The sequence below is a fragment of the Notolabrus celidotus genome, chromosome 16 (genome assembly GCF_009762535.1).
Source record: "Notolabrus celidotus isolate fNotCel1 chromosome 16, fNotCel1.pri, whole genome shotgun sequence".
NCBI lineage: Eukaryota > Metazoa > Chordata > Actinopteri > Labriformes > Labridae > Notolabrus > Notolabrus celidotus.
Genome location: NC_048287.1, coordinates 29,343,375 through 29,366,612, shown reverse-complemented (window position 1 = coordinate 29,366,612; position 23,238 = coordinate 29,343,375). Strand labels below are relative to the sequence as shown.

The following is a 23,238-nucleotide window of genomic DNA, read 5'->3' as shown; positions in this document are numbered from 1 at the left end:
CAGCAGAAACGCACAGAGACACAGTGGCCTAATTTCAGCTGCTGTGACCCTGCATGACCCGCCTGGAGATGATATGTGGGATCAATCCAGAAGTTTGTCATAAACTCTCTTTTAATGACTTTTTCTTGCTCCGGTGAACCTGGTGCAAAGTTCTAGTGAAGAATCTCCTACAATCATGCTCCTTCCTGTTTGATTGTACCTTTCATCCTGCACAGTGCATGCTGGGAGAGACCCCTGCTACCCTGTTACCATGAAGGAGTCACTAAAAGCATGCCGTCTTACCTGAGTGGGTGTGGTTTTGCAGAATGTAGCAGTGCAGAGCTCTGTGAATGTCACTGGGAAGCCTGATCAAGGAGAACGCTGTGTCCCCTGTGAAACCAAAACACAACTATGACTTATCATTTCAGCCCAAACTGTAACTTCCCTTACTTAACAAAACAGGGAATAATCTGGTTAGGTTAAAATGGAGATCTAAAGTAAGAATCTGTACTCCTGTACTGTTTAGGCATTAGACCTGCGAGCTGAGTCTCAAGTTCCTGGTGTTTAAGTCTGAGTCACTACAGATGAATCTGAGTCCTTGACTCAAGCACTGCAACACTGAGTCATTGAAAGCTGAATAAGACCCCCTATCTGAGGCAATATTCGTATTTGGACAGAATTCTGTCTGTCTAATTGTTAATATAATCCAGCACTGCTTCCATTCAAACCCTTTGGATCATTTAAAAAACGGATCAACTGTCAGAAAAAGTTATATGAAAGTCTACTCCAGCTTTAAGTGGAAAATTATGAGTGAAGTCCGACCCCAACAGGAGAGACTTAAGAACAGAAGGACAGAGGCCACAGAGAACAGCAAGGAACTGCTCTGCTGGTTTGCTCTCCACGGCCCCCAGACTGGACGATGGAGGCCACAAAACAACTGATCCTGCTGGGAGGAAAGGATGGAAGAGGCTCATGAGAGGAAGAGGGAGAAGTACCAGGAGCAGGTCGGAGGAACAGGTGGAAGACCAGGTGCATGCCAGTGGAAGTGAGCAGAATGGGATTTGCCAGTCAATCCCTGAGCAAGGCCGACAGCTCACTGGGCATTTACAGGAGTCAACCGGAGAAGAGCCATCAACAAAACCGTGGAGGCCGCAGAAAAAGCATCCAGATGGCTCTGGTTGAAGAGGGGAGAGCAGTGGGGCCAGTAGAACGCCACTGATCAGCCTCGGTCGGGTCGCCTGGAGGAGGGTGTCTGTTGCAAGACCCGGAACACTCAGTGATTCCAGGAAACAACACTGATGATGTGTCCAAGTTTGTGCATCAGGAGATGTTTCTGAAACTGTGAATCTTTCAGAAACATATGCAGAAAAAAATCATCTGTAAAAAGATTAAATTAAAGCTCCTGTAAGGAACTTTGTGTTTATCTGGACAAACCAGTACCTCGTATCTCTTTGCTGATTTGTCCTGCACATTTCAAAGTCATATTTCCTGACAGAAAACTGTGTCCCCTTCACTTTTAACAGTCAATCCTATCACTCACTGTGAATATTTACTGTGAAAAAAGTATGTTTCTGCCTTAACTGGCTTTCTCTGACTCCTCCCCTGCAGCAGCTGTTATTTAAATCTGCTTCATGAGCAGCTAAAAACTCCTCACAGAAGCTTGAAATTTAAAGAAAAATCCTCATAGTAGAGTTTTTAAAGTTTATCCACAGGTCAATATGAAAACCTAAAGAGTGTGAGCACTTTAAGAGAAATGAGGCATAGATAGAACAGAATATAAAGGACAGACGCTGTAACTTCTCATCATTGCACCGGCAGTGCTGCTCCTTAAACGCTCTGATATTATTACAGAGAAAAATCGATGTGTTTTGGGGGCTGACTGAGGAACAGGAACAGGAGCAGGAGGATGGCTGCTGTATTAAGTTCCCCCTGCATTTAACCCATCATGTTTCAGAGAGAGAAACACAGCCGGTACATAAAAATGAATGTGTGTGTTTTAGTGAAGATCTAACCCTATTGCCTTTATTTAGAATGTTTTCTAGTGTTATTATTGACCCTAGAATTAAAAAACTTGTATGAAGTGATTTCAATCTAATGAGTTATCTCGTGGTTGGAGTATATTCAGAGCATGACTCAGTCTTACATCTGATGATACTGTTTATAAGAACATACGTCAATGTTTGTCTGACCTGTCTGGCGTCAGTATCAAATTTAATTGCGCCCGTCCGCCTGTCTGTGTGCCGGCTGTATTTAATGAGGAAGTCATTATGAGCTCAGATTTCATAATTATGTCTCTCTTTGTCTTCCATTACTCTTTTTTTCTGTCTGATAATAACTCTTTCTTTTGTTCTTCCTTCAGACATTTTCTCTTCTTGTGTATCTCTCCGCAGGGAAAGCAGGTGACAGGTTATCTCCTGTTCTCTTTGGGCACCGCTGTGATCGGCTCTCTGCAGTTTGGTTACAACACAGGAGTCATCAACGCTCCAGAGCAGGTTGGTGATCAGCTGCTTACATTAGCACACAGTTTGGGACTCAGTTTCTCAATATGCGAAGGGTAGACTAATATCTGAAATTCCTACTTGATAAAGGAAAGGCTGCTTTATTGTACATCAGGATTAATCGGGTCTATCTGCTGTTTTCTAATAGGCTACCTCAGATTTGAGATTAGCTTGGAGTGGGTTTGAACATGAAATCTTAATAACACAAAGCTTTAAATTATATCAATTAAGTTCAAATTTAAAGATAAAGTTAAAACTGTTCACTTATTTCACCAATATCTCAGTTTGTACTGAGGTTTGGGGAAACACTTATAAAAGCTCACTGCAACCACTGTCAGGAGGGGAGAACGGGGTTGGTTGTCACACTTTTTACTGTTTTGATGATTGCTCATCATCAAAACATATTTCAATAGTCATTCCTACATTAAATAGAAGCTTAAGGTGTTGGCTTGAAATGTGTATCGCTCTCATTTTCCAACTCATTGTAACAAAGAGGCAATTAACTATCAAAGACACTCTGACACATTGTGACAACCAACCCCATCACGGTGTGTTGGTCGTCCCACACTATGGGGTTGGTTGTCACACACTATGGGGTTGGTTGTCACACACTATGGGGTTGGTTGTGACACTATGGGGTTGGTTGTGACACACTATGGGGTTGGTTGTCAAACACTATAGGGTTGGTTGTCGCACACTATGGGGATGGTTGTCACACACTATGGGGTTGGTTGTCACACACTTCAGGGTTGGTTGTGACACTATGGGGTTGGTTGTGACACACTATGGGGTTGGTTGTCAAACACTATAGGGTTGGTTGTCGCACACTATGGGGATGGTTGTCACACACTATGGGGTTGGTTGTCACACACTTCAGGGTTGGTTGTCACACACTATGGGATTGGTTGTCACACACTATGGGGTTGGTTGTGACACTATGGGGTTGGTTGTGACACACTATGGGGTTGGTTGTCAAACACTATAGGGTTGGTTGTCGCACACTATGGGGATGGTTGTCACACACTATGGGGTTGGTTGTCACACACTTCAGGGTTGGTTGTCACACACTATGGGGTTGGTTGTCACACACTATGGGGTTGGTTGTCACACACTATGGGATTGGTTGTCACACACTATGGGGTTGGTTGTCACACTATGGGGCTGGTTGTGACACTATGGGGTTGGTTGTCACACACTATGGGATTGGTTGTCACACACTATGGGGTTGGTTGTCACACACTATGGGGTTGGTTGTCACACACTATGGGGTTGGTTGTCACACACTATGGGGATAGTTGTCACACACTATGGGGTTGGTTGTCACACACTATGGAGTTGGTTGTCACACACTGTGGGGTTGGTTGTCACACACTGTGGGGTTGGTTGTCACACACTGTGGGGTTGGTTGTCACACACTGTGGAGTTGGTTGTCACACACTATGGGGTTGGTTGTCACACACTATGGGGCTGGTTGTCACACACTATGGGGTTGGTTGTGACACTATGGGGTTGGTTGTGACACACTATGGGGTTGGTTGTCAAACACTATAGGGTTGGTTGTCGCACACTATGGGGATGGTTGTCACACACTATGGGGTTGGTTGTCACACACTTCAGGGTTGGTTGTCAAACACTATGGGGTTGGTTGTCACACACTATGGGGTTGGTTGTCACACACTATGGGGTTGGTTGTCACACACTATGGGGTTGGTTGTCACACACTATGGGATTGGTTGTCACACACTATGGGGTTGGTTGTCACACTATGGGGCTGGTTGTGACACTATGGGGTTGGTTGTCACACACTATGGGATTGGTTGTCACACACTATGGGGTTGGTTGTCACACACTATGGGGTTGGTTGTCACACACTATGGGGTTGGTTGTCACACACTATGGGGATAGTTGTCACACACTATGGGGTTGGTTGTCACACACTATGGAGTTGGTTGTCACACACTGCGGGGTTGGTTGTCACACACTGTGGGGTTGGTTGTCACACACTGTGGGGTTGGTTGTCACACACTGTGGAGTTGGTTGTCACACACTATGGGGATGGTTGTCACACACTATGGGGATGGTTGTCACACTATGGGGTTGGTTGTCACACACTATGGGGATGGTTGTCACACACTATGGGGCTGGTTGTCACACTATGGGGATGGTTGTCACACTATGGGGTTGGTTGTCACGCACTATGGGGTTGGTTGTCACACACTATGGGGTTGGTTGTCACAATGGTATTTTAATGGGAAAAATCTCTTAAAAGAGGCAAGAAGGCAGAACTAAATTTGAAAGTTTAATTGCACTGACAAGTGCCTACATAACTTAATGCATTTTAACATAACACGAGTAAGGAACATGAACAGGAAATACATCTTTAGGCCAGCCTATATAACAACATAAAGAACTAAACAAACAGGCCTAACAATAATGGTCTACTCAACTAGGCTACATGCAGTCACTGTCTGAGTTACAGTGATGGTAAATGTAGGGTCTGCACACTCCAACTCATTTCACCATGCATGATTTTGCCAACATAGGGGTTGGTTGTTTTATGTGACAACCAACCCCAAAGAGAATGTGACGACCAACCCCAAATGGAATTTTTTGCTAGCATCAAGGCTAACACCCATCTATCAACTACTTAGCTAGCTAATAAAAATCTAAACTATAGCTTTCCCCTCACACTTTGTAAGGGTAACACTTGTTTTGTTATAAACCCATCGTTTAAAAGCCTAGAAGAAAAATACTGAGGAGCTGAATATTTACAATTTGACATGAAAAACACAAAAAGTCCTCTCACCTTAAGTTCAGCTGTCTTACTCCAGAGAAGAACATGTAGGTGAGCTCTGATCCTAATTCTGGAAATGTCCACACCCCAATATGAGAGACGGTGCCCTCTGGTGGCGAGATATAACAAGCGTGACAACCAACCCGTGTGACAACCAACCCCGTTCTCCCCTACTACAGAAAAGAGCCATCAGAATAGTTCACCATGTTGATTTCTATGATCACACAAATTCATTGTTCCTCAAATCCAAAATATTGAAATTATTTGACCTTGTGGGTTTTAAAACTGCACAAATTGTGTATAAGGCTAGGAAAAAATCTCCTTCCAGGAAGTATTCAAAGATTGTTCTTTGAAAGAGAGGGGGGTTATAACTTCAGAGGGAAGTTCAGATTAGAGATGGTGAGTGTCGGACCACAAGGAGAAGTTTATGTATTTCAATCTGTGGAGTAAAACTGTGGAACAGACTCAATATGGAGCTACAGCAATGTCTGAACATAATCCACTTCAGGAAGAGGTTTAAAGAAGTAATTTTCATGAGGTACAAGGAGGAAGACGAATGTTGAGAATCATTTACATTAACTAAGTAGGAACAGTATGTCAACATCAACCTTATACTCTTGAGTGTTTTAAATGAATCTCTGATCCTCATCTCATCTCTTTATTCATCTACCTCTTCTTTCAGAGACTACGGTCGTTCTTTAACAACACCTGGGTGGAGCGTTATGGCGTACCAATCAGCCCCGGGACCTGTACCATCGTCTGGAGTGTTGCTGTCGCCATCTTCAGCGTGGGCGGCATGGTGGGCTCCTTCAGCGTGGGCGTCATGGCAAACAGATTTGGCAGGTAGGACTTGAAACTTTTTGTTTCTCATCTTTCATGAAGAGCTAACATGTTCTCCTCAGCCATATCAATTTCTTCCTTTGTTTTCTTTCTCCTTTAATGGCTTGTACTATTTCCTGTGTGGTTCATCTGAATGATCACAAACCATATCCACTAATGGAGGATGTGGAGCGTGTTTGTCTGGAGCCCACAGCTGAGCTCTAATGTTCCCCTGAGTTGTTACTTTAGTCTTTCATTTGCCTTGATGTTTTACTGTAATCCTGTTTCCTCTCATGGGTGGGACTGTTGTTTTGACCATTACAATAAATGTGTTTCTCAAATACAGTTCAAAAAATCAGAATCAGAATCAGAAATACTTCATTTATCCTGGGGAGGGAAATGCAGACATTACAGTTGCTCTATACACAATAAGCTTTAAGCTTTAGATCAGGAAGAGGGCATTCTGGTGGTCTGTCTGGAGTCTGGCTATGGCAGCGTTGAGAACGTTTGACGCCGTAGTCCTGACATGTGTGTGACAAGGCAATGTGAGATCTCCCTGTGCAGATAATATGGTCGGAGGCCCACAGCGCTCTCGGTGCTATCCCGGTTTGCCAAGACAATCTGGAAGCCGTCAATGGAGACGTTGTGGTCGGGAATATCCTGCTGCAGCCACGTTTCTGTAAAGCACAACATGCTACATTCCAGAAACTCCATCTGACTCCTGGCTAGTCCTGTTAGCCCATCCATCTTATTAAGATGACACGGCTTCTATCCCCTATCAATAAACCTCCATCTCCTGATACCAGCTCTCCTCCCTCGTAGCTCTATGCCTCCTCTGCCTCTATGCGTCCTAAATCTCCAGAGCTCTGCAGGAACATCCAGCGGCCTGAGCCGACAAGCTGGTCAGCTTCAGCTCAACCAGCTGAGCAAAAACAAAAGCAAAGCGGAGTTGCTGGGCAACAGTAATGCAAGTAAAAGTTAAAGTTGATGATTTCATTGTGAAAAACAGTCCACAACTCTCACCAAGGGAAGGCCAAAAGAGGTCACAACTTCAACAAACTGCCAGAGAAAAACATCCAACAAATGTTTGATGAAGAAAGAGAAGAAAAAATCAGAAAGAAGAATGAAGGAAGAGGAGTGACTCTATCAGGAATGCATGCAGGGTTGGCGCATGCATCCACAAAGAGTTCTGGAAAGAAATACATCTTTGAATAGGCAGGGCCTTTAAATTGAAGAAAGACTTGAAAGGTAGACCTCAGAAATCTGGGTAAACACCTTATTACCAAGAGGAAAGTGGGCCCAGGGCTAGAGTCAGAGAGCTATTAGATTAGCTGGGCATAAAAACAACTAGCCTGTCCCAGTCCAAAGTTCAAAAATAAGCTTTATAGCTTTTGTCCAACTACACAAACAAGGCACAGTGTGTTTGATGTTGTCCTTATACTCACTGGTGGGAGCAAGGCACATTTATCTCAACAGACAAGCTCATGTATTAAAACATGAACACAGGTATTTACTGTAAAGCTGGACTAACATCCTCCTGTCAATGAAGTCATTACAGAAGAAGGCTCCTGACCTTCATTTGTACTCCGGCAGATTGATCGGTCCTGACAGACCTGTGTGGATTTCTCAGTCAATCAATACACTGGTCACCCACAAAGCTAACAGTGAATGTTTCCAAACACTGAGTTTTACTGACACTCTCCTCCTCCTCCTCCTCCTCCTCCTCCTCCTCCTCCTCCTCCTCCTCAGGCGTCGCTCCATGTTCCTGGTGAACTGTCTGGCTGTGATCGGTGGTCTCCTCATGGGCTTCTCCACCATCTGCTCCTCCTATGAGATGGTGATCGCAGGTCGCCTGGTCATCGGCCTGTTCTGCGGTCTCTTCACCGGTCTGACTCCCATGTATGTCGGCGAGGTGTCACCCACTCCCCTCAGAGGAGCCTTCGGCACTCTTCATCAGCTGGGGGTGGTGGTGGGCATCCTCATCGCTCAGGTCAGCAGGCTTCCTCATGCTCTTTATTTTAAGCAACTTTTTTGATGGTATCTGACCGAGCTGTTGTGGTTCTTGGTGCTCAGGTTTTCGGTCTGGAGGCTCTGCTGGGTTCAGACAAGCTGTGGCCCCTGCTGCTGGCCCTCACTGTGGCCCCTGCTGTGCTGCAGTGCATCCTGCTGCCCTTCTGTCCTGAGAGCCCTCGCTTCCTGCTCATCAACCTGAAACAGGAGGAGCAGGCACGAAAAGGTACATACTGATACTTCCTGAGGGCCAAAGCACGATTACATGTTAGAAAAAACAATCATATATCACAAAACACCAAAGTTCTGTTTATATTAAGGTATAGAGTATATATGTATAATTAGGGGCGTGGCTAATTTGAAGGACAGGTGAGTTCATTGTAGCTGCTTTCCAGACAAGTAATTCAGGTGCTGACATTTAATCATCTATTCGACTAAACACAAACATTCCCAGCAACCATATTTGAAAAAACAAGGTAGAGATGCATCGCTCCGTCTCTTTCTGGCTGACAGGTTTCTGCAAAAGTGAGACGTGTCAGTCACAGATATCCACATCCTGAAGCATACTGTCGTGGTCATTTCTGTAACACAAATAAGAAACAAGAGGAAAGAACAGGAGCTTGGCTTTTAGTGGGCGCATTCAATTTGTTAATGGAGCTGACCACACCCACCAGACACCACAAGTGCTCTGGCTGAATGTGCACAGAGGCTTCTCTTGAGTCTTTCTTTCATGCAGTCACCAAACTAACACACACATCTAAGTTGTACATCCTGACACATTCCACCAAAATAACAAGACTTCTGCACAGAGCAACCAAGAAAACAACTCAGAATGCATCTTTGGTCTCAATATAGAGTATAAACCACAAACATGCTCTACAGCTGACATTAAATGTTACAGTTAAATTGGAGAATACTTTAAACTAAAACTGAGACCAAAAACTCACCAGGAAAATATTTACTGGAGTCATAAATCAAATATGAAGAAGGGTCATTTTCCATCCTGGTTTCTAACAGTGAATTCGCCCCCTACTGGCCACTAGAAAGAATGCAGCTTTGAGGCTTCTCTACACTGGCTTCATTTGAAACTATGAGGTATCCAAAATGAAGTGTTGGTGTGTTTTACTGAGGAAGCATTCATTGGTACAACATAGATGTTAGAAGGAATATCAGATTGTGTTAATGGTAAGAGGGAAAGTGGTTTTAAGGAATGAGAAGATAGAGGGAGAAAGACAGAGAGATAGAGAGATAGTAACAGATATTCAGGGTCAGACCAGGTGACTGTAGATGAGGTTTTGTTCCAGAGAGAGAAGAGTCCTTGAACGGGCAGAAGGTTTTGGCATCTGTTCATCGTGCAACCTGTCAGGGCTGACTCTGAGGCTCTGACACACTTCTTCTTCACACCTCAAACACACAAACAAACACACCTCCAACCTGACACACACACATAAACAAACACAAGGATCAGGGCTCAAACTGAGAGCTGCATCAAAGAAGAAGCAACATGACTTTAACTGCTCTGTGGAGACACAGAAACCACTCCGCCTGCTGAACAAAGAGACCGGCTGACGAATCACTGCAGGCTTCTGGTTAAGACTGTAATACTGAACTTTTACGTCCCCTTGTGTCGGATATTTTGCGTCATTTTTAAAAAGCTTCTACAGAAGAAAACATGCAAACAAGCCTCGCAAATGTTAAAAAAGAAATGCACACTTCTCCTGTCTTCAAAGTGGCGTGTTCCCCTCTGAAAACAGTGCAAATAAACGACAAAGGAAGCCTTTTTAAGCAGAATAATGTCGTGATTTGTCATTTTTATTCTTGGATTAATGTTTCACTCTCTCCAAATCCCTTTATAAGCCACTGAGTAAATGTCTTCTTTCATACCGGCTACAAAAAGTTTCTGTGTCTGTATTTTCTTCTCCCAAATTGCAGTAAATCTTCCTGCGATCAAAGTTGGGATTAGAGTCAGAAATCTTTTATTTGTTATTACTTAGTCAGAACTGAACTGGGCAAAAAGGCTTTTAAATTGTCAGCCCTGTTTACCTGGAATGATGTGCAGCAGGACTTGAAACTGACACATCTTGTAACTCTGGGGGAATTCAAGTCACTCATAAAAGACAGAGAAACAAGCTCCATTTGATCCTGTGATTGCACTGTGTAATCATGTAATCATGTGAAACTGTGACCGTATTCTATTTGTGTTGTTTTGTGTGCTTGTGTGTTGTAACCTATTTTGTGCTGCCGTCTTGGCCAGGTCACTCTTGAGAAAGAGGTTTTAAATCTCAATGAGGCTCTTACCTGGTTAAAGAAAGAAAGAAAGAAAGAAAGAAAGAAAGAAAGAAAGAAAGAAAGAAAGAAAGAAAGAAAGAAAGAAAGAAAGAAAGAAAGAAAGAAAGAAAGAAAGACTTAGTGAGCAAAAAACTTCCAAGATTTGACTCACATTAGTTACAGTATTTAATATAAACGTACTGACTGACTGCAGGTTCGTTTCTTGATCCTGCTTGCCTTGCGTTGACTCAGCAGCACAACATTTCCCTGCCCACTGCTTTTTCTGTGCTCTTCTGTGCTGTTGTCTGAAACCAAACCCTTAATGTGCCTCTTATCTCTCTCTGGCAGCTTTGGTGCGTCTGCGCGGCAGCGAGGACGTGAGTAAAGACCTGCAGGAGATGAAGGAGGAGAGCGCTAAGATGGCCATGGAGAAGAAGGTGACCATCGTGGAGCTTTTCCGCTGCGCAGCGTATCGACAGCCCCTCCTCATCGCCGTCATGCTGCAGCTCTCCCAGCAGCTGTCAGGGATCAACGCTGTGAGTCAGGAGCACGCAGCACAAACACGGAGAAACAAAACAGATACATGCTTTTTATAAAACTGCAGATTTATTTTGGTTTGTTAAACTGGAACATCCAGCTGAAATGCAGAACTCGTTGCATCGGTTACACTCCAGATCTTGCTATACGAGTTCACACTGCTGAACCTCTCAACTCTGACTCTCTGGTAGAAATGCATTTTACATTAAATGGCAATCTGTATTTGCCCAGAGAAGACGCAGCCAATGAGAAAGACTCAGCTATGCTAGATACGCATAAGACCAAGGCTATGGCACACATGCAACCTCAGATGCATCCAAGAAAAACGTATGGTGCTCTGAAATACAGAACAGAGGAAGAAAAGGACACAAATATAAAAAGAAGCATTCAAGGAAAGGAGTGAAATAAGCAGCCAACAGTGATAGCATAGTGAAGCTGATCTCACTGTAAGAAGAGGAGACAGGAGGAGTGATTCCAGTGAGACATGGTTCTCAGCATGTCTCAGAAACTTAGAGCCAACCTTAACCCTGACATTAACCGAGGTTCTGCTCTAATGTGAACAAACTAAACTTCAGAGAGAGACTAAAGCCTCTATGAAACAGACTGGAGTTAAAAGTGATACTTCTATAAGACTCTTTATAAGCAAATAACACCACCAGCAACAAGATTAGAAGTCTATTTCTTTACTGTGATGTTGGTCGGGTGTCAGATAAGATATTTGATAGCACACTAAAGAAACCACCTTTTGTTTCCCACAGTGGGAGACGCTTCTGATCGTTAAAAGAAAGCAGCTTGAGATTTTTGATGGGAAGCGCTACTTCCTTATGCACAAGACAAGAGCAGCAATGAGAGAAGACACAGGGGGCGCCAAAACTGACACAAACAGGAAGTTTCTCACAGGAGCTTTAATAACATGTGACTTTGTTCTGGTTTGTCTTGTATGGTCGCTGAGGAGTGTGTTGTAAAAAAAATAATCCAGGTTAGGACCCACAGTACAGACACAAATGGAGGCATGGATGAGGTCTTAAAAACACGGTTTTAATGAGATAACTTGCTACAGGTAGAGTTCAGTTTTCCAGGGTGCTTTATGGATGGTGATTGGCTGGCCGTGGTCCTGGAGCTGGGTGTTTGGTTGTTGAGAAGTTGCACGGAGATCTGAGCACAAGGAGAGACAAGGTTAGATTCTTTCAAGGGAAGCTTGACTTAATTACTGCAGACAGAGTTGGTGGCTTGCGGATTAGCAGCAGGTGAGCAGGCTTGGTGAAGCAAGTTAAATCCACGCCCATCTCCAGGTGAGCAGACAACGAACAAGACAAACACACGGGATCAAGGACTAGAAAATAAAAACAGGAAACACAGACTGAGAAACACAAGAAAATACAACAAGAGACAGGGATCACTAAACTGTATTTAACTTTCTGTAACATCTCACCCGTCTTTGTTCCTCCTCTCTGTGTCCTTCAGGTGTTCTACTACTCCACCGGCATCTTCAAGTCTGCAGGCGTGAAACAGCCGATCTACGCCACCATCGGAGCCGGCATCGTCAACACCGTCTTCACTGTCGTTTCCGTGAGTGACTTCAGTGAATCCGTCTTTGGTTTCACCTGAAAGTGTTTTTCTGTGTTAACGGCAGCACATCATCAACTCCCTCTCTGTGTCTGTCCTGCAGCTCTTCCTGGTGGAGAAGGCGGGAAGGAGGACCCTGCACCTGCTGGGGTTGGGTGGGATGGCGTTCAGCGCTATATTAATGACCGTCTCCCTCCTGCTGGTGAGTTTAGCATCGTCACAGAGAGAGAGAGAGAGAGAGAGAGAGAGAGAGAGAGAGAGAGAGAGAGAGAGAGAGAGAGAGAGAGAGAGAGAGAGAGAGAGAGAGAGAGAGAGAGCAAGGCAGAATGTTAAAGGCTGAAAATGTTCAAATGAATATATGAACAGATAGAGTTTAAAAGTCTCACATTTTACAGCTTCCACCCTTCAAAATAATTAAATACTTTTTTTTTTGCCATAGTGTTTTTATTGAAGTTTATAACCACAAGGAATACAGCTTTATCATTAATCACTTTCACAACTGTATGGAAGAAATAAAATCAAGCTCAGTTGGCATGTTTTTTGACATAACCACTAAAGGGTTGCCACATTTTTTCAAAAACATGTTCTTTGGCTTTCTGGATGTTTGCTATTTTTCCTAATGGGAGGGTTGACAACATTTGATTTAACCAATAGGTGATACTGGGTCTGTTAGTGTCTTTCCAGTTGTGTGCAATACGTACATTTCTTTGCAGACAGCAGACTATGGTCAATACATTTGCATTCATTTTTAGTGTAACAATGTTTTTCTGGATATATTGCTAACGGAAACAATTCGGGGTCCAGTGTGATCTGTTAGGAAGGGATCTTCTCAATGATATTTTTAACCTCTTCCCAAAATATTTTTATTTTCCTGCATTCCCACATACAGTGTACTAATGTTGCTTTAGATTCAATACATTTTATACATACAAATAATCAAATAATTCAAAATAATTGTTTTGTTCTAAAAATGTTGTCTGCTGGTCAGAAAAGTCTAAAAGATCAGGATCAGGATCAGAATCAGCTTTATTGGCCAGGTATGCTTGAACACATAAGGAATTTGACTTTGGTAAACTGTGCTCTCTTTGTACAAGGCATAAGAATAAGACATACAAATAAAAATGATAACAATAACATCAGCTATAAATACAAAAGAACAACAAATAGGCATGACTAATATGTACAGGCTAAAATAATATGATAAGTGTGATGAAATCCAGCCATAGAAAAATAATGAGAATATTTTTCCCACATCGCCCGACCGTAATGAAAAACATTTTCCTCCAGAAGAAGATAAAGTTTGCCAATGTTTATGTGGCTTGTGGAGAACCGAGGACTACCTAGTTACTGATTTATTGAGGAAAAAAAAAAGTTATTAAATGGAGTTCATATATAGCTTTTATGATTACTAAGTCTCAGTAGGAGCCACTCGCCCCTTAGGTACTCTGACAGCATCAAATGTGGCCCTCTTTGAAAAAAGTTTGGACACCCCTGGTTTAGATCATTCAATTCATGATGGCTGTTATTGTCCTCTTCTCTCCGTCTATCTGAGCAGAAGCACTACTCTGCGATGAGCTACGTGGCCATCATCGCTGTCATGCTCTTTGTGGCGATGTTTGAGATGGGCCCCGGTCCAATCCCATGGTTCATTGTAGCCGAGCTGTTCTCCCAGGGGCCGAGACCGGCCGCTATGGCTGTGGCCGGCTGCTGCAACTGGACTGCCAACTTCCTGGTTGGAATGAGCTTCCCCAAACTAGAGGTAAGAGATCAATCAATCAATCAATCAATCTTTATTTGTATAGCGCCAAATCACAACAAACATTATCTCAGGACGCTTTTACAAACATAGGAGGTCTAGACCACTCTATGTCAAATTATGAACAGAGACCCAACTTCAAGACAGGGTAAGACTCAGTCTGACCCCACCTTAATCCATCATGAGCATTGCACATCGCAGTATTTAGCTAGTAACAGTGGAGAGGAAAAACTTCCTTTTAACAGGCAGAAACCTCAGGCAGGACCAGACTCATGTTAGACAGCCATCATGCCTCGACTGAGTTGGGTCTGGAAAGACAGATAGAGGGGAGTAAGAGAGAGAAGTGATAGTGATGAGATGAGTCGTAGAAGCTGTTGCCGCTGGAGTCCAGCACGTCCGTATCAGCTGGAGTCCAGATCGTCCACAGCAGGAGGACGTCTACGGCAGCTCAGAGGAATCTACGAGACAATGGAGCTCAGAGACTACAGAAAGGTCTATGGTTAGTAACTTTAATGGGACAGGCAGAGTTAAAGTAAGTGATGAGGGGGTTGGGGGGAAGAGGGTGAGCTAGGATCCCAGTGTGTCAGTGTGCCAGTTCCCCCGGCAGTCTAGGCCTATAGCAGCATGACAAAAGCTGGTCCAAGCCTGATCCAGCTCTAACTATAAGCTTTATCAAAAAGGAGATGAGGGGTTGGAGTGGATTCAGCTGGTTGTGGTTTAGTTAGGAAGTGTCTTTTCTTTTTTTCTCTTTCTCTGTGTTTTGTCTTCTGCCTTTTTATTTTCTTAAAGGCACTATGAGGAGTTTTTCACCAGCTCAGAAACAGACTGAAACCAACACTGATGCCTCTTTATGACCTTAAAAAGCAAACAAAACCATAAACAACAACACTGAAACCTTCTCTGTTGTCATTTTTAATGCCTTATCCCACTCAGTGGGGGTAGGTGTCAGACCACATGATTGACATTTGACTTTAGAAACATCCTTTTTCGGCTGTTTTCATGGCAAATAATCACATTGAGTGATAAATCTGGCTGTTAAAAGACAGCAGGACGAGGTTTTCGTTGAAAACACTACTTTTGCATGTACAGAACAAGAGATAAGAGGTATCATATTGTCCACAATGGGGCGCCAAAATTGATATAAATCAAAAGTTCCTCACAGCAGCTTTAAGCAACATGTAAAACTGTAATTTGACACCTTCACCTGTGTATCAAATCAAACATTTCTCTTGTTGCCCTCTCCCCGCCCCTCAGGAAGTGCTCGGGCCTTGGGTCTTCCTCATCTTCACCGCCTTCCTCGTCCTCTTTTTCATCTTCACCTTCATCAAAGTCCCCGAAACAAAGGGCAAGACCTTCGACGAGATCGCCCAGTGCTTCGGCAGCGCCCCGCCTCCCTCCTCCTCCGCATCCGTGGAGGACCCTCCTGCCACCGCCAGCACGGCCATGACGCTCCCCGCCTCTCCTGTAAAGGAGAAGGTGCCGCTGGTCGGAGCGCCGGCTGCAGCTCCGCCCCCTGCAACTGAAAGCACGCCGCTTGATGATAAATCAAAGTCCACAGTGCAGGGGAGCGTGTAGAGTACCTGTTGTGGTGGATTAAGGGTTATAAATGAAGGAAGAATAACAGAGATTTTAGGGATTGTGTAAATTGTAGTCAAATATCACACCTTGAAACAATAGAAACTTTTATAATAGACCTTCTTAGAACAACAGCATTACCAACATACAGGCTCTGACCTTTAAAAGGTTGTGCTTTCGCGATTACTCCTTAGACTTCTTATTTTCCTCAGACGTTTACTACAAATCTTTCCTTTAGCTCCTCCCCTCTGATCAATGAAAGGGTGGATGAAATAAACTGTACATTCCTAAAGGAGAAAAGCTCATTTAAGGTGAGTGTTGTCAGGATGACACCTTTCCAACACGACAAACACATGTCCCGTTGAGGAAAGAGTGCTAACAGGTTTAAAGTAAAGGTCCATTACTGCAGACTAGAGGCAGAGTGTGTCGACTCTGTGCAGGTGAACAGGTGTTTCCAGATGTGTTAAGTCCGTGCACTTCATGTGTTGTGAGTAAGGTGGCTTTGGATGCACTTTTTCTTAATTCACTTATTCCTGTCGTAGTGGATCTTTTAGTGCAATATTGTAGCTGTAGTTTCACCGTGTCCTATTTATTTGTGATCGACCTATTTATTGTTTTTAAGTGTTTTCAAACCGCAGACTTTAGGGATTTAGGAAGTGAACGCTCTGCCTTCATCTGTTAGAAACAGACTGAGAGCTGCAGAGATTTTTAAAAATGCCAAAGTACTGAGTTTTGATTTCCACCCGGTGGACACGTGACCTCAAGCGTGTTTTTCCTGGTCGTTTAAGTCAGGGTGAAAAATTGTGCAGCAGCCACAGGTTAGAGGAAGTTATTCAGTTTAATTATGACGAAGTGGTTAAAGCTGCAGTCCGCAAGTTTACTCACCTGAGGATCTATTGTGTTGGGATATGTTGCAGATTGGTAGTACTGATTGTTCGTGGCCTGCCGACACACGCATATAAACTAAATCCATTTACACATGTAGATCACATTAGGGTAACGTGCAATGTAAATTATTTTGTTAAACAGACATTAAGAGTATTTATTGTAGAGATATTTTTTTTGTAAAAGTATTTAATTCTATAACATCAAAGGGACTTTAAAACCAGCTCTGAGGTAAAAGTAGAATCTGGAGTCTGTAGTGCGCTAAGCCGATGACGTGAAGTGACTGACGCAGGACTTTCACCAGATACATGTCCGGTCCGTCTCCAATCCGCTGCGGTCCGGCTCTGGCTCTCTCGTCCGTCAACACCCACCGGTTGCGCTTTCAGAACGCAGCATGGATCAGGACCGCCCGGCAGCTAGAGTCATGTGACCGAGGTTTTCCCACGGCAATCACTGAATCAAGGTTCCGGCAAAAATAGAAGTCTTGCGTATCTGATCTGGAGGGGATGTAACCCGCCGGATCAGAGACGCAGCCGGAATGCAAAAGAGTGGATCCAGTGGAAGTTAACACATTGACTAGAATAGAAACCTATCAGATGGATCGGAGATGGACCGGACACTGATCTGGTTGAATTTGGCCGTGAGGGTTCGATCATGTAAATCTCCTCCGTCCCTCGCTCCCTCTAGAAGCACTTTGTTAACCAGTTAATTAGAGAAGTGAAGCATTAAAGTCACAATCACTACGAGGGGCATTTTAGCACCGCAGCGCTTTCTGTCAAATTAATAGAGTAATAACTAAACTAGATTTAATACAGCGGCTGTGAATATCCAACCCAGCTGTTGTTAGAATAGATGATTTATATGAAACGTGCAATCAATTGAAGACCTGAAAAAGGAGGACATGAAATTAGGCAACTGAAGGGGAAGTGCTAATACTGTGAACAAGAACGGGTCAACAACAGAGAAAGACCATTGTGATTTGGTTATAAATTTATGTGATTTGAATCTATTTTTTTATTGTTTAATCATTCAAAGAGTGGAGATTCGATGTGTTCACTGTGTACTATAACTACAGAAATATATATTTAAATTTGTTCGCTGCAAGTTTGATGCTTCCATTCAAAACAAAGAGTGTCATTATGAAATATTTGACCACTTTAAAAACCTTTTAATTACTGAACAGCCGGTCTGACTTGTAATTTAAAAAGCAAAGAGAAAGATTTTATTTATGCAAGGCAGCTTAGAATTCTTGTTTCCAGTATCTGAATGCCAATTTATAGACCAGCACAGCTTCTCAGATAGAAGTTTAATTGCTGTCTGTTAAAATGTTGAAGTCAAAAGGCCTGATTCACCGAGGGATTGTTTGGCTATTGCAGCTGTTGAAGCTGTGCTAATGAGAGTGTAAGATGCTGTCTAATTCACAAAGCGTGCACAAAGGGTTAAATGTACCACAAACTGTGCGGCAGAGCATACACCGTCTCTGTGGAGTTTCCCAGTGCAGATCTGTGCAGCAGAGAGCGGAGATGCTGACAATTCATCTCTACAATTAGACACAAAACAAGAGCAAATATAGCTGCAAAAGTTCGAGATGCTGACAGTTCATCTCCACAATAAGACACAAAACAAGAGCAAAAGGAGCTGTAAAAGCTAGAGATGCTAACAGTTCATCTCTACAATTTGATGCAAAGGAAGAGCAAACTGCACAGAGCTACAAAAGTTAGAGATGCTGACAGTTCATCTCCACGATTAGACGCAAAACAAGAGCCAACAGAGCTGCAAAAGTTAGAGATGCTGACGGTTCATCTCCTCGATTAGACACAAAACAAGAGCAAACTGCACAGAGCTGCAAAAGTTAGAGATGCTGACAGTTCATCTCCTCGATTAGACACAAAACAAGAGCAAACTGCACAGAGCTGCAAAAGTTAGAGATGCTGACAGTTCATCTCCAAAATTAGACATAAAAGAGGAATAAACTGCACAGAGCTGCAAAAGTTAGAGATTCTGACAGTTCATCTCTACAATTAGACACAAAACAAGAGCAAACTGCACAGAGCTGCAAAAGTTAGAGATGCTGACAGTTCATCTCCACAATTAGACACAAAACAAGAGCAAACTGCACAGAGCTGCAAAAGTTAGAGATGCTGACAGTTCATCTCTACAATTAGACACAAAACAAGAGCAAACTGCACAGAGCTGCAAAAGTTAGAGATGCTGACAGTTCATCTCTACAATTAGACACAAAACAAGAATAAACTGCACAGAGCTGCAAAAGTTAGAGATGCTGACAGTTCATCTCTACAATTAGACACAAATCAAGAGCAAACTGAAAAGAGCTGCAAAACCTTTCGTGTATATTTGCACTTGAATAAAGTTAGCATAATATGCTTTTTGAATTAGACTTTGAGACTGAATATTACGGCGCTAATGATGCTTCAAAGACTGTAACCTTCTGTTCTTTCAGTTAAACTTATGAGATGTTTTTTTCTGCTTCTGAGCAAACTGACTGAATTGTTCAAGAACTTAAACTTCTGTCTGCTCCAAAGTCAAAATTTGTTCATGGAAAGAAACTTTTGTTGTGTATTTCAAGATGCTGAAAGACATGTTGGGGTGCTTAAAGCCTGATCCGATTTTGTGAAATGCCATTCAGTTTGCATATTTTAAATCCTGCTAATCTTTACCATCACTGATACTTCCTAAATCAAAAATTGCATTGTGATTTTGAGCCAAATAATAATTCCAATATTGATATACCTGTATCAGTAATCAAATAAACAAATGTTTCATCCATAAACAAAGACATCTTGATTTGAACTGACGATGAATCTCTTCTGGTGTGTTTGCTGGCTCTACTTCTGGAGTCCAGATGATGTTTAGATCGTGAAGCTTCGTCTGAAAAGTCAGCCATGTGTAGCAGAGCGTTGTCAAAATGTGCAGATGTATGAAATCAGACACTCAGTATGTTTGCTGTAACAGTGAATGACATGAAGTATGTTTTCTGCACTCTTCACTGAGTGCTCGAATCACCGGAGAGAAACAGACTTTTCACTCGACAGCTTCACTTGAAAAACACACGTATGAAATTAAGTTGATTTCTTTGGCTACACTGGAAATATATTGAACCTCAAATGAAGTGTAACCCTGGTTCAGACAAACTTCCTGCCTTGTTTCAAAGACTGATGTGCAGACACAAAAACACGAAAGTACGTCACTCTCTCAGAGTTTACTGGTGGTGGTGGGGTCATGGCTTTGTTGTGTATCACTGTGTTTGTGGACGATAGTGTCGTGCTGTGTTTGCACTGGCGGAGGTGTGTGTGCACTCCTCTCGTGATAAAGTGTTCAGTGTTGTGTTCGGCCTCTCCCGTAGGGTCCCGCTTCTGTCTGTGGCTTCTCCTACACTCTGCTCCTTCACGATAACTCTAACTCTGCACTAACACTGAACCTGACCGAGCCTGAGTCCAAGGATAAGGGTTTTAAATGCTTTCTGTTACTCAGCGTGGGTTTGTGAAATCAATTATAACACAACTCCAAGATTTGTCAATGTGGCTCTCCTTTTCGGGGACTTTTAATTAACAAGCTGGACATCTATATCCATGAAAAAAGTGATGTGGCTTGGTGTGCCACTTTGAAAATCATATTAAGAATGTAAGTTTCAAGTGCAGCTCTGCGACATATGGAGCCCCTGAAATCTTAAAAGGTGATCTTTTTTTATCTTGTGCATACCGATCATCAACTTATAGGTACAATTCATTATCCCGTTTGCACAAATTATGACCTTGTGTGTAATAATAATAATAATTTTATTTGTAGAGCACTTTTCAAAAACCAAGTTACAAAGTGCTTTACATGGACAGCAGTTCATAAAATCGCACAAATCAAGATAAAAACATACTTTAAAAGACATAAAATTCCCTTAAAAGAACTCTAAAGGAAGACCACTATTTTAAAATAAATTTCTTAAGATGGTTTAAACCAAATAAAATCCAGATAAAATCAGGAAAGGCTCTATGCTTAAAGTATGTTCTCAGAAGAGATTTAAAAGAGATCTATGACTCAGCAGACCTGGTCCTGTATGCACGTCCAGCCATTACACCAACGTGACCATTAGTCTTTACGCACCGTTAAGGAACAGCCCATTTGGTTGTAGCGTTAGCCGCATGCACGACTGCAAATAATTGGCCAATTACCTAATTGAGCCATGACAGTGAGGCTGGTGCAAAACGTCATATGTCCAGGGAACCTCCTGGAAAACCCTGATCCAACAAATTCAAATTGCGCATGCTTATTACGCATAAGCAACAAAAAACATGGCGAGCGGTACCGGTGTGACTGAGAGAAGATCAAGGAATAACAAACTTTCAGTGGAAGAAGAAATGGACATTTTATTACAAGAATATAGAATGAACAAACAGCTGTTATCAGCAAGTCAGTCATCAAAGATAACAAACAAGGAGAAAGGGAAAGTTTGGCTTAAGATCTTGAAACGGGTAAATGTGTGTGGTGTTTCTGAGCGCACAGTAGAAGACCTACAAATAAAATAAAGTCTTTGCATATTTGGTCTTAAATGGTAATGCATAAGCATGATGTCCTCCATCCTTTAAACAGCCTAACAGGTTTGGTAAACCTGCCGTTAGCACCTGTAATGGTTGGGTCTACCACTATTAAATGTAATGCTTTGTTGGGGCGTTAACCTGGCTCATGCATACCGCTAATCCATTGTTTTTTCAGCATTAGTACAAACGGCCCGTTTTGATCGCTAATGACTGGACATGCATACGGGCCCTGATGTTCCTTCGCTTGTATGCACCAGCTACTTTCTTGCATGCACAGGTTAATAATCTTGTGTGCACAAGATATAAGAATATGCACATAGGATAATTCACACGATAAAAGTTACCACCTTTGCAGGACATCAAGGGCTCCAGTGTGGCATACGACAGGCTTCAATCACACCTAGTACTTGCCTCCTCTGGGGATGATATATGTTCAAAGGTAGAACTGCACCTTTACAAGTAAGACAGGGTTGAAGATACGTGCCTTGTTCGAGACATTTTTGCAGACAAACTATCATTAGTTTCTACGATAGGCTGCATAAGAGAAGTGGTTACAGTATTTCCTCCAGCACAGGCATTAACTTCACAGTTTAGGCCGAGTCTACTTCCATCTGGTTGTACTGCACTAACATGCTAAAGAGTTTACGGCTCTTATGCATGTAAATGAAACCCAACATAAAGTATGTGAAAGGATTTGAAACCCTTATTTGGACTCAGGTGCACGCCGCTCCTAACTGACGCCATATGCACAACTTAAATGCCTCCACTCACTGTATAAAAAGATAGGAGAGTTAAAGTATTCCTTTGTAAATATGTATTTTTTACAAGAGTAGTATTTATATGTGGGCTTGCACGGTCATACCGTATGTGTGTGTGGATCATTCTTTCATTGGGGTGCACATTATTCACTCATTTTGTAGAGGTGTAGTGACGGTTTGTAGCTCATTTCAGGCAGCTCGTCAGTCTCCTGTCATAGTTTCATTCTTCTGTCTTTGTGCTAAAGACTAAACCTCTTCTGTTTGTGCTTATTCTCTTCTCATGTCTCACTTATTCACAGCCGTGTACTTTAACTTCACACAGATTGTTGATGGTAGATTCTGGCTTCTGCAAAATATCCAAACTACTGTCTAATAAACGAGCTCTGACATGATGAACCATGTAGCGTCTCAGACTGTCTCATCAGAGTGCTTTAGCCGCGGTGATGTTTGTTCTTTATTGTTTGTTGGTCTGTGTGTTATAACTGTAAATAAATGTACCGACTGTGTTGTATGTTTGACTATCATGTACTGTAAGTTTGCTCTTTGTGCCTCTCTGCACCTCACACAATCAAAGACTGTTATTGAACTGTGTGGTTATTGGAACGCTTCCTGTGCTTCAGTGTAAAGATGTCAGGTGACTCTATCAGGTGCTTAGTCAAATTCAATCTGATCATTCTTTGGCTTCAAATTGGACTCCTCTTCCTTGTTTCAGTGGCATGTTTGGGGACTAAGTGTCGACTTTTGGGTGATTTGTGTGAAGTGAACCGTGCAGATGACTTTGTAGCTTCAGGCAGGCTCTGTGACCTCTCTGTGTGCCACGCAATCAATGATGCACCCCAACTCTTTCTGTTTCTCTTGTGTTTGTACTGTACATACCAGATATAATGTTGTTCAATAAAATATTCATCATCATGGAATCAATGGTTTTCTCTCTGTTAAACCACACAATGCTGCACGATGAATGCAGCTGCTACCTTTTCCACTTCTCCTACTTTTTCCACCTCTTCTACCTTTTCCACTAATTCTACTTTTTCCACTTCTTCCACTTCTACTACTTTTTCCACCTTTTCCACTTCTTCTACTCCTACTTTTTCCACTTCTTCTATTCTTCTACTTTTTCCACCTCCTGTACTTTTTCCACTACTTCTACCTCTTCCACTTCTTCCACTTCCACTACTTCTACTACTTCAACTACTTCTACATGTTCAGCTGTGCTTCACAGCTTTCAGCCTTCAGCTTCAGC

The 23,238-nt window shown here is 42.6% G+C and overlaps 1 protein-coding gene across 1 annotated transcript in view; it reads left to right on the top strand.

The window, feature by feature from the left end:
• The window catches only part of LOC117828566 (solute carrier family 2, facilitated glucose transporter member 1-like), a 33,185-nt gene extending 10,273 nt beyond the window's left edge, over positions 1-22,912 (top strand). Inside the window, exons 3-11 of the mRNA XM_034705775.1 lie at positions 2,370-2,471; positions 5,954-6,114; positions 7,840-8,080; positions 8,164-8,326; positions 10,717-10,904; positions 12,370-12,474; positions 12,575-12,673; positions 14,027-14,230; positions 15,482-22,912. Coding sequence (XP_034561666.1) covers positions 2,370-2,471; positions 5,954-6,114; positions 7,840-8,080; positions 8,164-8,326; positions 10,717-10,904; positions 12,370-12,474; positions 12,575-12,673; positions 14,027-14,230; positions 15,482-15,802 — 1,584 coding nt within the window. The 3' untranslated portion in view covers positions 15,803-22,912. The remainder of the gene's footprint in view (positions 1-2,369; positions 2,472-5,953; positions 6,115-7,839; positions 8,081-8,163; positions 8,327-10,716; positions 10,905-12,369; positions 12,475-12,574; positions 12,674-14,026; positions 14,231-15,481) is intronic.
• The last annotated feature ends 326 nt before the right edge of the window (positions 22,913-23,238 follow it).